The sequence below is a fragment of the Tiliqua scincoides genome, chromosome 4 (genome assembly GCF_035046505.1).
Source record: "Tiliqua scincoides isolate rTilSci1 chromosome 4, rTilSci1.hap2, whole genome shotgun sequence".
In the NCBI taxonomy this organism is placed as follows: domain Eukaryota; kingdom Metazoa; phylum Chordata; class Lepidosauria; order Squamata; family Scincidae; genus Tiliqua; species Tiliqua scincoides.
Window position 1 is genome coordinate 21257173 of NC_089824.1, and position 13549 is coordinate 21270721.

Sequence of the window (13549 nt, forward strand, 5' to 3'; positions counted from 1 at the left end):
ACCCCATAAAGTCAAGTACAGGGCACATCTGCCATTTTTATACAGCTAAATTGCAAGAGAAGGGCATAGTAAAATCACAGATATTAACATTTGTAATAAAGCACATCCAGAAGCGCTAATAGGCCAACTGTTGGTAAATATTGTGCAACACTACTCAGTGCATCCCTTCAACAGTGGTCCATCAACTCTTCTGTTAACATTTTATTTACCATATGGTATTCATCTGTACCGGCCTGCAGCACCCTTAACTCTTGCTGAATAAATTATCCCACATTATAATTGATACTGTGTATTTCTAAATCAGATTATGGCTTAAAAGCATTTACTCCACATACAAGATCAGAAGAGACTGGGGCTCAATACATTTATTCTTTTTTATTCATTTCAGTGGCTTTTCAATATAGCAGCAATAAATAGGCATCTTGCATCTTTAGAAAACTTTTTTTTAAGATAGTCACTTTCACTAACATGAAACGGCTGTTAACACAACTGGGAAGTTAAAGTGAACAAAACTTTCACAGGAACTTTATAGACATGTTGCTGGAGGGGAAAAAATATATCTATTACATGGCAGCTTTATGATGGCTTATGACTGGGTGATTTGCAAGGCTTCCAGCATATCTTCTACAGCTTTCAGAGAGTACTTTGTCTCCTTCTTGCTGCGACCAGCATACTAAGGGAAAAGAAAGATTACATTCATTTTGCAGAATATGTGATTAAAGTATCCTCCCCTCCCACGCACACCCCTATCCTTTTATCTTAATAATTGAACCATGGTACATGCCAGGTTCATGATACCACCAACCAGGCCATTTGTGCATAGTTGCTATAACCACCAGGTGAAGGGTTTTCTTTATGACGGCCCTTCAGTACTTACAGGTGTGCATCATTTGAGGGGGATATATTCTCTGCTATGCGATTAGGTCGTTAAGCGAACATTCAGCCCAATCTAGTGCCTTTGTTGTGTAAACAGACACCCCCTGCGAGACACTAGCTGACTGCACAGGGTACTGGGTACTGGATTGCCCGTTTGTGCTTTGGGTTGTGCAAACAGACACTCCGCTGCAGGCTATGGGAGTCCTGACTGCCTCATTAAGAGCCTCTTTGTTGTGCTTTGTCCACAGTTGTATATGCAGTCCGTCATTAAGCAGAAGGTTGTTAAGTGATGCACACCTGTATTTGAAGCTGCCACACACCTAACCCTGCTTAGTAACACTGCCTATCACTATTGCACTGTGTAAAAGAAATGCGAAAATAACTACATATTAAAGAAATAGCAACTGAAAATGCTACTGAAAATGTTAGATGAAAAGTTTAGCTGCTCACGTAGGCGTATTAGAAAAAAAGAAAATCATTTCTGTATCAAAACATCAGCATTTAAAAACCAAATATGACTCAATATAGATAATACTAGTATTTCTTAAAATGTCAAGATCTGGCAATGGTACATGAACATTAATAAAATTATATTTAAAGGAGAGCAAAGTCACTTAATTAGCTTTGCTCACTAAAACATACTCCCGTGATGACATCATTCTGCAACTGTAGGCTATTACTGAACATCAAGACAGTGCATCATGGTATTTTATTTGATTGTGATCTGCTATTATAACAATATATTTCAGATGCATTCTAAAACGAAAGAAGAGGAATCCTGGCAAACGCAGTCCTCTTAATGTGCAGCCATTTAGACATCCTGCAATTTAATAAGCTTCAGTGGTCGTAAGCAGAGACATGTACACTTGCAGTAATGTTAAATGGCATGGTAAGTGGGAGGCAAAAGTTGTTGACTGGTACTAACCTGATGGGGCGCAAAGCTCTGGGAAGCTTTCCAAACAAGCCCCACTGACATAAAGGAGAGTAGTCCAAGAGGACAATTGTCCTCTTGAGGTGCTCCCATTCATCTCAATGGTAGAAGAAGAAGTTCGCAGTACAAGTCAGTATCACGTCAAACAGCAAGAGACATTTCTTAATATAACTTATGAAATACGTGGTCAATATAGGCACCAACAAGTTGAACAACTGTAATGAGCTGTCCTATTAGGAACATCAAACATTATATGGCAAGTTTGAAAATTTTTTTATTAACCTTTTATATTATTGGTGATGCAAAAAGGAGGTCAGCCAACATACTTTTGAGAGTCGCACATTATACGTCAAAGAGTCACATGTGGCTCCTGGGCTGAAGTTTGGCCAACCCTGTTATATGGCATCTTACCAGTTTTTAAACTCTTGGGTAGAAATCAAATTCGTGAGCACCCAAAAACTCTAGTCCAAACATCTGGTGGGCTGATGATAATTTTCATCACTTTTGATCTGACGAAGCAGATGTTATCAGCTAAAGGGTACATTCTACCATCAACTTTTCTTGTTGATGTTCATAGGCCTTACACTAGGGTGCTCAAACAAGTTACATTCACTTCAAACAGACTTGAGCAAGAGAAGTTCACAATGATAATACTACACTATACTATATTGCTGTTGAACTGGAGGCAGGGGAACCACACACACCATGTGTTAGTATGCTTAATGACTCTCTCTCTCTTTTAAGTACCACAAACTAAAAATTTTTCATTTAGTAAAACAGCCCATTTTCCAATGAAACATTAGCATCTGAGCACCCAATAAATTTTCAGTTAAATGCTTTTTTCTTCAAATACGACTGCTGTCCTACATGCTTTGCTCCCTGATTTATAATGTGTCCCTTTTTTCTTGTAATTAACTCAATTTAGCAAATGTTTCATGACCTGTTGACAAAATTTTGTGATCAGACAGGTAATATCCCAGCTGAAATAAGATGCAGGGACTGTTAACCTGTCTTTGACCTCTTTGGACTATATTCAAACTTAAAAGAATTTTAATTCCAAATACTAATATTTGCCAAAAGTGAAAAAGTAGTAAAAAAAACAAAAACAAACCCGGAATAGCTTCAGATACTTAAGAGGTTCAACTTCCTGGAAAGAAACCGAGTACAGAAAAATCTCAACACTTTAAAAGTGTGAAGTTTTTGAACACTCTCAAATCACAGGAACAATTAAAGGAAACTGCCAAGGTACATAGCTCCACAGCAGGAGAGAGGGGAAGGAATGCAGAGTTCAAAATAAACTGAATTTTGCTCTGTTTTTAGGGACAGTTAGAACAAACTTGACTTAATAATATATTAACATGAGGAAAACTTCTCATTAACTTGAAGAATAGCTGCCATTATTGACCCTTTTATAGTCTTCCAAATCAGAGCCAACCCAAGCCAAATGGTGTCACAATAAATAACAGACAAGTTAGACATCTACATCACTTTTGGTTCCAAATGGTTTGTAACAGAATCACCTCCCTACTCATAAACACCACAGGGATTCTTAATTGAGATAAATGCTTCTCAGATACATCAAATCCCCTGCTTAAGTACAGGTTAGTTCCAGGGGTCTGTCTTTAAGCTGAAACATCCGGCTGTTGCCAGCCCGGCACTACTGTGCCTGTGCAAAAGGACAACCAAAGCATGTGCTGTGCCCAGCATCACCAACACAGCTGCCAGTAACTCAGAGTGCTAGTGTAATTTTAAAGACTTGCCTGTGGGCAAAAGTACGACTCTCTGATATCCTCTGGGCCAAAGCAATTCCAGCACAGAAGGTGCTGTAGTAAGAGTGTTCCTTTCACCTTAATTTTCAGTAAATTAATCATAATTAAATTATAAGATTTAAACTGTATGCTTTTCTCTGTGTTTGCTTTTTAAAGACAGTAAATGGCAGCCATAGGGGGCCTTGATCAAATTCAGCTTGACCCTCCCCTCCCTGCTTGATGGTACCGTGTTTCCCCAAAAATAAGACCTAGTGTGTTTTTTGAGAATTGCTGAAATGCAAGATCTACCCTGGAAATAAGACCTAGTTGTAATCAAGGCCCGGAGGCGGGGGGTGCGGGGGGTCCTCGGGCGGGTGGACAACATGACTGGGAATGCGCGCCACCCAGAAATCACCTGCTGTGCTGCCTTGGGCAGAGGACGCTGAGGAGGAGCTGAGGCTGGAAGTAGCAAGCAAGGCAACCCCAGGCTCTGAGGCTCTCCACACCTTCCAGGGAGTAAGTCCTATTAACTATAAAGGAACCAACTTCTGAGTAGAGAGGCAGGCAGGCATCCTCCTGGGTGATTAGGGAACACCCTCTCCACACCTACCAGGGAGTAAGTCCCATTAACTATAAAGGGACTGACTTCTGAGTAGACAGGTAGGCAGGCATCCTCCTGGGTGCTGAGGGGATATTTTGTAAGGTATATTTTTGTACATGAATGACTGTGGATTGCTGCACATTAAAAAAAAAAAGACCTAACCCAAAAATAAGACCTAGTGCGTTTTTTTGAGCCAAAAAAATATAAGACAGTGTCTTATTTTCAGGGAAACACAGTAGTAAAAGATTATTGTGTTTTGTTATTCTGTTGTTGGAGCTGCTTTCATTCACGGCCCACTTTTTCTGTTCAAGTATTAATGCTCCCCCATGTCCAATCAACCTTTAACACACTGATTGCTTTATCTTGTCCCGAGGACTACCCAAATTTTCAGTGTTATCCAGTGTTACTGAGCTGTTTTCTTCCCCACTGCCACAGCAAGGGGTCACTATTTTCAAAGTTATTGAGCTGCTCAATAACTCAAGCAGCTTCTGTTGTGCCCATGTCTTCACAGCTGCACCTGCTTCAAAGCCCTGACCAAAGGTGTTCATAAGTCCGTGTTCGTAAGTCAAACACCTGTAAGCCACTGACCTTCTGTGCACCACTAACTAAGCTACCTGGGAAATTACTGAGTGAATCATGTTAAAACTTTTTCCTCTCCTGAATGTTAAACTAACTTGCCACTCCCTGCTGAAATACTTCTATAAATACAACATTCCAAACTAATTATCCAGCTGAAACAATCGGGGACCATAGTTTGTTCTGATGTTAAGCAAACACAAGAAACAGAGGTCTTCAATTTCAGTACAGTGAATCCTTGATTCAGAAGTATCTATTGAAGTGTCTGTTGATTCCAAAAGACATAAATCCAAATGCATTTGTAACAATACATTTTTGTTTGTTCAAGAGATAGTAGAAAATCTGTGAACAGACCTCTTGCACTTTTAAAAAATGCTAAATGCAACTGCTGTGGCCACCCAGCACTCACTGGGTGACTCACTGGGTGACTGAGTTGGAGTCTGAGGAAGGATAAGAGTTAACTATTTATCTCTGTGTCATCATACCTATTTATGGTGCTCCTAGTGCCACAGGTACAGTAATTGATTAGATCTACACTGAAACATGAATTGATAGCTTATAAAGTAATCCTAAGGGGACCACGTTCCACAGCCCTCTGGCTTTCCTAATTTCTAGCACAATAAATTGTCAAAACTAGGCACACACAGGTCCACCCTTGTTATACATTAATTTTTTATACACGGATTTGACTCAACACGAATGGCCACTGCAAATGAGAAGGAGTGTGCTAATCCCTGGAGAAAGGGAAAAAAGCATCTCTTCAAAATCACGATTTAAAAAACTGCTTTTCTTACTGTTGTAGAGAGACAGTCATGCAACTGATCATTCCATATTTCAGCTGAGCCAAGCAAAGGCAAGGGGTCCTTTGCATTTCTAATTGCTGACTTCCTCTCTACAACAGTAAGAAAAGCTGTTTTTAAACCACAATTGTAAGGGATGCACTTTTTAATACTTTTAAAACTGCTTTTATTTAACACATTTTATGATATCAGCAGGGAGTCCTAGAATCAAACCCCTGCAGATGTGAGGCACGACTTTATTCCATTAGGAGCAATGGAGGGGCAAGACACCTGAAGTGGGTCTTTAAATCTATTTTACCACTGATTTTTTTATCCACAATTTTTTTTTTATCCACTAGGAGTTCTAGAACGGAACCCTAGAGGATAACAAGGAACAACCTGTATTTCTATATTTACACACAAACTGTATATTGACCACTCTGGAGCATCTTCAAATGAAGGTTCTGTTAGGAGGTAACCCCCACAATTACATGTAACCACGGAAACAGGTGAACACCTCTTTCACACCCTCCAGAGATGAGGGGAGCTCAGCGCCCCTCACCTCCGGATAGTCCTCTGAGCCTGTTTAAAAAAACACAACTGACACAGTATCTCTGTGAAACTGCAAGTGATGTTTTCAATGCTTTCTAAGGCACTAGGAGGCTTGGGGAAGCCCTCCCAAAACATTCTCTCCCCTCCAGGGCTTCCCCAGGCCTCCCAATGACTTATAAGGCATTAAAAACATATCTTCCGGTTTCATGGAAAAACCAGAAGTTGCGGTTTTTTTCAATTGTCGGGCTCAGTCGCAGCCTGGCAGAAGCCACGGAACTACGTCTGCAGCCTCTGCAGGGCTCAGAGGACCCTCCAGAGGCAAGGGGGCATGCATGAAGGGGCAGATCCAATCGGTGTCTAAGGGTGCAGTCCTAACCCTTTATGTCAGTACTTTCCAGCACTGGCATAGCTGTGCCAGTGGGACGTGTGCTGCATCCTGCAGTTGGGTATCACTCATGGAGGCCTCCTCAAAGTAAGGGAATGCTTGTTCCCTTACCTCAGAGCTGCATTGCCCTTAAATCAATGCTGGAAAGCACTGACATAAGAGGTTAGGATTGCGCCCTAAGTGAATCTGCAGATATGGGATCTGCGGATACGCCCCCCACCCCCCCGTATATCCTAAGCATTACTGGCATTTATGTATTTGAGGTTTGAATCAGGGTATTTTGCCTGTACTCACTGTAGAAGATAAAATGCATTTAGGTAACTGCATGGGCTTAAGGGAATGTAGTCTATTTTCTTTCCATGATCATCTACTTCAATGAATATTTAACTCTTCAATATTCTCAAATATTTTATGCATAGGAAACTTAACCCAATTGGAGAATAACTATTTGGAGATTTTCCAAGGAAGGCTTTATGTTCCTCCTTCAAAGAGCATCTCCTGCCCTGCAACAGAAAAACCAACATTGCAAAGAAGGCAGTCCTGCAACATGGTAATACTGATGCTGAATGATATAGAAAGGAGAGAGAAGAACTTCACTAGTTTCAAGTGCAAAGACATGAACAGGCCAAGCTGTGCACGTAGGGCAAGCAAGGTTTGGTTATTTATTAAGGAAAGAGTCTTATGGTACCTTTTGTCAAAGTAGGGTGTTAACTTGAGATCCTGGCCAAGTCCAAATTTACATAATTACATCCTGCATACTTAAATTCCCCTTGCAGTTTTCAACTAGATATGGTATTTGTCACTTTTCTGCTAGCATACAGCTGAAGTATGCAACACATCACAAACATATGAGGTCACAAAGAAGTTCTGACATTTGTTTTAAATATATTTTAGTTGTGTAAAAATGTGATCTGTTCTGGTAAACATCAAACTAGAGAGGGGCCAACGCACAATCGTTTTGATCCAACTCCAAAACCGCTATGGAACTGGACCATATACTATGCATGTGGTATTTTTTCTAAACTATACTGCCATGCTCAGAGAGAAAGCGCCATTGTGAATCACTAACATTGCACCATTAAGTCTTCACAGCAATGCTACTATCTGTGCTTGATGTAAAAATGGTATCAATTTATTTTACACAGATGCTGCTTCTCCCTCCTTCTGAGGTGGACTGAGCTAATTTACAGATTGATGAAAAGTATGTGTCACAGCTTGATAAAAATCAGAGAAGCTGCTTAACAAAGCAATTAAATTTTAAAACAGTTCAAACCAGTTATACCACAGCTATCTACCCTGTAAATAACAGTCCTTTTTGTCTATCTAAAATAAACCTACTGTCCTTTCAGGCAGCAAGATGCATAGGCACAATGATGGTAACAATGCCAGCAAATTTTACTTGCACATTTTATGTGCAAATGTGGAACTCCAGCCCTTAAGAGAAGTGTTCCTACTCAGGAGTGCAACAGGATCCGGTCTGGAAAAGGATTCTTTTAGTGTTGATTAGGGCTTGCACAGGTGAAAGATGTTTTTTGTTTAATTTTAAAATTAAGAAGAATAAGGGAGATACTTTTCCCCCTCTTGTCCCTTTCTGAAACCTTCTAATGTAGGATGGGCAAGGAATTGTTTAACCTCCTGGTATGCATCTTTCTAACCCTAATCCCATTTCTAAGGATATTATATCCACGCAGGGACGTGAGCAGTTTTCTCCCCTTCCGCACTACCATTTTACTTTTAAAAAGTTAAACACTAATTCAGATCATCATTTGCCCTCAACATACTTGGGGGCATGGAAATCACCGAGCATGCGGATTTATTTGGTGAATTTAGGGATTTGTTTTCTTTTTACATACTAATATGTTTCTGCATACCCGACGAGTCCCCAGATAGGTAGAAATGCTACTTTGTCTACAGGTGGGCCTGTTTCACTGTCCAGCCAATAAGCATCAAAAGATAATGATCATCAGTATTAGAAAAAACAAGAAGTACCTGCAACAAAATGTTTCAGTAGATTCCTCGTAGATGTGTGTGTTAGTTACCTTAGGACACTGTCCTTTCTTAGTTACCTTAAGACTTCAAAGACCTGTTTAAAAAATTCTTAAGTTTACGACTTTATCTACTTATCCAGGGAGTCCCCCCCCCCCCAAGTAGGCAGAAACAACCACCTGACTTTCGGGTGGTCCTTGTTCATTTCCAAAGCGACAGGCACTCAACCAACTGAGTTTGCTATGGGAGGAAGCGATTAGGATATTTATAGCTCTTTAGGTACTACATTTATAGAAAACATACAAATGCAGGCGTATTTTGTTAGTGTGCTGCAATCAAATTTTACACTCAATTAAGATCAAGCAACGTCTTTAAAGTATAACATTTCCTTAAGAGAATTTTTTAAAACCAAAGGTCCCAAGACAACGTGCTCTGACGTGTGCATTAACAATCCCGAAAAGTGCAGCACAGTATCTTTCTGACCTCCCAAAACTTTCTCTCCCCTGACAAATCCACAAACAGTGATTCATTGCAGATGCTTTTCCCAGATTTAACTCAACACTCACCTGGTAAGCTCTATTTATTTGGTTTGCTGCCCAACTGGCATACTTCATGTTGTCCTTTTTCATTTTTGCACTAGCCTTGGAATTGGAAGCAATGTGACTGGCAGACTGAAAGTACAACAGGCAGAAAAAAAATCAATAATATAAATCTTGAAAAGTGAACCAAAACAGAAGATATATATGGAAAATGATGGAAGAGCACATTAAAAAAAACTGCAAGTGAATAGTTAAATATAGTATCATATTATGGCAGCAAACCCCAGAAAATCTTGTCAATAAGAATTCAGAAATCGTTTCTGGCTAATTTTAGAAATGTGACTTTTTGGGTCAGAGGGACAGAAGTCTCTCTTTTGATACAGGCAGGGAACGTAACATCAGGATCCAAAGAGCTATGCAACCAAGTTCTATACCTCTCTGGGGGTACATGCCAAATGACTAATCACTTTTGTAACTCAGGTGCATGTCTAACAGCCCAATCCTAACCAACATTCCAGCACCAACGCAGCTGCCACAAAGCCCCAAGGTAAAGAAACAAATGTTGGACTACTACCCATCACAGATTGCAGCGAATGCCCCATTAGCACAGCTGCATTGGTGCAGGAACATTGGTTAGGGTTGGGCTGTCACTCATCTTCTGAGAGAGCCTAAGGATCTGCTGTTCAAACTCACCAAGCACTTGCAAGCCCCAAGGCACATCTAAAGCAGTACTTTGGATTCCAGCCATGACCACAGCAACAAGTTTGGGGACTTTAGTTAAAAAAATTTTTTAATGGTCTGACTGCCTAAAAATCATGTTATTTCTGTTTACGAGACCTGAAACATAAAATGTCAGGACAACTTCAAGAGAAGAATAGCTTAACACATACAACACAGAAACGAGCTTGTTTCTAGAACATGCTAACATTTAAACAGCACATCATGGTTGCTCAAATCTTGACACAAGACAGTAAGGCAAGAATCACAAAGTGAGACAAAAAAAATGTTACAGCAATTTCACAAAATTGTCAATATTTGATCTTCTGCACCAACATGAGATAATGTTTTATTACATGTTAATAAAAGTGTTCAAATCCTTCCAGAAAATTATTGTTTAAAGTTAACAAGAATTACAACACAGCAAAATGTTAAGGCAGTTAAAATTGAATATGCTGGAAGTCTGATTAAGATACCCAGAACCCTCCATTTAAAGGCTTTTGTAAAAATTGAAGCCTCTAAATGTGACCTATGTAAATTTAACAACTGCAGGACTTCTCTGTTCTAATATTAAAGAACAGATAGAGAACTAGCATGTCAATGGTGTCGTTATGGCATCTACATCTTTTTCTGTTCATTCAGAAATACCCTTAAAGATATTTCTAGGACAGCAAGACATTATTTGCATTCAGTCAAAATATGGGTTTTCCAAAAACGGTCTTGATGTTTGTTGAACACATACCTTCAACTCTCAAGTCTCTAGTTCAGTGGTTCTCAATCTTCTCGGTGCTGCAACCCACCTCACCTTCTGTGGTGGGTTGCAATGTAGGAATGACTTACTGGATGGGTGGGGAGGCTCTTCTAGGTTGCACCAGGCTAGCAACCCACTCTACTAGACACTGCAAGCCTAAGAATGACCTGCAGAAGCCTTGGAAAGCCACTTCCTGTTTTTGGAAGAAAAATGGAAGCAGCTTTCCAAAAATCAGATGTGGCTTTCCAAGGCTTCTGTGGGACATTCTGAGGCCAGTAAAGTGGGTTGCCATTTTGGCATGGCCCAGAGAAAGCCTCCCCAGACTTCTGGTGAGTAATTTGGCTTCTGGAGAGGCTCTGGGTTGGATCCAAATTGGAACAAAAGTGTGGAGGGGGCCAGGTAGTGTCCCAGCACACGTGGACTCGCAACCCATTTGTGAAACCCTGCTCTAGTTCCAAGGAGACAGTCTCAACACCACTGCACAACTGCTGCTGTTTGAGGAATATAGGCAGTTGCCTTGTGCCAAGTTAGTCCACCAGTCCATCTACCCAAGTATTGTCAACACCCACAGGCTCTAGCTTTCCAAGATTTCAGGCATAATTTTTCTCAGCCCTACCCGGAAATACTGGAGATTGAACTTGAGACCTTCTGCATGCAAAACGTGTTCTACCACAGAGCAACAGCCACCCTGTAATATTTGTTTGCTTTCCTGTTAATAGGAAATTCAGGAGGTATCTCACACATATACCAGTCCCTTCTCCCCATATGCAAGGAGGGAAACAAGAGCAGCAGAAAGCCTGATCCATGATGAAGAAGAATACTATCATGGCCAAGCACAGTGATGGCTCTTGCAATGGAAGGTGAGGTGGGAAAGTACTTGCACCGAAGTACTTGCTCTGCCTCTTATTTCCTCTGGCCTTGTCCTAGATCTTCAAGAGATCTTCAACAGTAAGAACTATTTTGTATGCAATCACTTCCTACACAGCCATAAGTTCAGCAGAGTAGAACTGTGGTAACACTATGACGCGTATTTCACTGCATGTGTTAATTCAGGGTAAACACTGAAGATTAATTGCTCTACATATGATAGACTAGATATGAGTAACCTCACTACGCACAGGAGTATTCACACTTTTTCTTTACAGAAAAGTGATCTGTGCAAGCAGTTTATTTGTATAAGGACTTCCTAGAACTGTGGAAAGCACAAATACATTCAGTTGCAACTAATGAATTGGGAAAAGGCCTTACAGGTTCCCAAAAGGTAAGTACCAGAATAAAAACTTCTCAGGCCTTATCTTTCTAATGGATCTGAATTAAGCCTGATCCCCCCTGAAATTCATCACAAGTCACAGATCAATTAAACCAATAGGTATGATTCAGTTCAATACTTTTATACTTGAAACTTAAACACCTGACCACACTAAAATCATTTGTGTTAACACAGTAACACCACTGCCATTCCAAGCATACAATTTTGAACCTAAGATATGCTTATCTATAGCAATGAGACATTTAAAAAATAGTATTAATCATGAATATAAGAGAAGTAATATAGCTATGGGGACCTGGGACTCATGCTGAAGAGGAGACAACGACTCTTCCATCACAGAGCTAACCTATTGCCCTTGTCTCAGTTAACTTTACTCAACTATTAAAAGTCAGAATCATTTTTTTAAAAATTCCTTTTAGTCTCACCATGTAAAGTCCAAACAATGCTCTCATGTTTCTGTTGTTCAGCTTCAACGCCTGTGCAAAATATTTTCTTGAGAGCTCAAGGTTTTCAAGCCCTCCTTGCGTATACTTAACCTGCAAATGGAAGAGCAAGTTTTACTTCAGAAAGCTTATACTTTTTTAACACTGGGAAAAGTTGCCCCAGATGGAAGCAACTGGACATCCTTTCAGTTAACTGAAAGTGATACCATACCAGCTTGGAAAAAATGGAATTAAAGCACATGTGAGGTTTTGGATGAAGTCAAGCATTAAGAAAAAAGGATTCTCATTCAAAACATCACTTGCTGAGGGACAAGAGAATTTTTTTAGCAGGGAAAAAACAGATGCAATAGGGAAAGAAAGCACAATTCAAAACCATGGCAAGAGTGGAAGTGGCAACACTAAAGATACAGCTTGCCATGTGATAGGTTAGTCAAGACAACCCCTAGTCAAAGTTTTCTGAAATACTCACCTCTGCAAACTGCTGGCAATACAAGTGGTTGTGTGGGTTAGTCATCATTAGCTCTTCCAAGCAGAAAGCTGCTTTTGCATAGCTGAAGAAAAAAACACACACACACACACAAGAATTTAAGGGAGAGCTAAAGAAAACAGAGGAACTGGGTGACTGCATTATTTTTTATACTGCAGCATCTTAACAAAAGCAATATCAAAATTCCTACACAAAGGGCTAGTTCAGATTGCAGAGAAGATCACAAGAACTTTGAAATTGAGGGTCATAATTTATTTTTTTTTAAATTTATGGTGGTTGTATATGAATTTGGGATGCTGATTCCAACAATGGCATCCGTTTTGCCCTGTCATGTCTAATTTCATAGATACGGCAGAGCTTTGTTAGTGAATGGTTGAAGTAGCTTTCTCATGAGGAAGCCTACGCTATAAAGAAGACTACTCATTGCTTGAACTTTAACTATTTACTACACCAGAACTGCATTGTTTAAATGCATATTCACTACTACTAATAGCATTTGTTTTTTCCCCTTTCTGCTTAGGTGGCTGGGGTGACCCATTTGACTACTTTAGAATCACTCATAGCACAGAGTGTGTTCCGTTTTAGACCAAAAGACAAGGACAAATGTTCCAAGCACAGTCCAACATACCTAGGTGACATATAGGTAACAAAGAGGCGCCTAAGGGGGGACATGATTGAGACATACAAAATTATGCACGGGAAGGACAGAGTGGATAGAGAGATGTTCTTTATACGCTCACATAACACCAGAACCAGAGGACATCCACTAAAATTGAGTGTTGGGAAAGTTAGAACAGACAAAAAAAAATATTTCTTTATTCAGTGTATGGTTGGTCTATGGAACTCCTTGCCACAGGATGTGGTGATGGTGTCTGGCCTGGACGCCTTTAAAAGGGGATTGGACAAGT

At 40.1% G+C, this 13549-nt stretch overlaps 1 protein-coding gene across 3 annotated transcripts in view; it reads right to left on the minus strand.

Moving 5' to 3' along the window:
- Window positions 1-360: 360 nt before the first annotated feature.
- EMC2 (ER membrane protein complex subunit 2) overlaps window positions 361-13549 on the minus strand; it is a 53848-nt gene continuing 40659 nt past the window's right edge. For all 3 annotated transcript variants that reach the window (XM_066624159.1, XM_066624160.1, XM_066624161.1), the window contains exons 8-11: window positions 12624-12705; window positions 12137-12247; window positions 9001-9105; window positions 361-673 (exon numbers count right to left, since the gene is read on the minus strand). In XM_066624159.1, the coding sequence (XP_066480256.1) occupies window positions 587-673; window positions 9001-9105; window positions 12137-12247; window positions 12624-12705 (385 nt within the window). In that variant the 3' untranslated portion in view covers window positions 361-586. The remainder of the gene's footprint in view (window positions 674-9000; window positions 9106-12136; window positions 12248-12623; window positions 12706-13549) is intronic.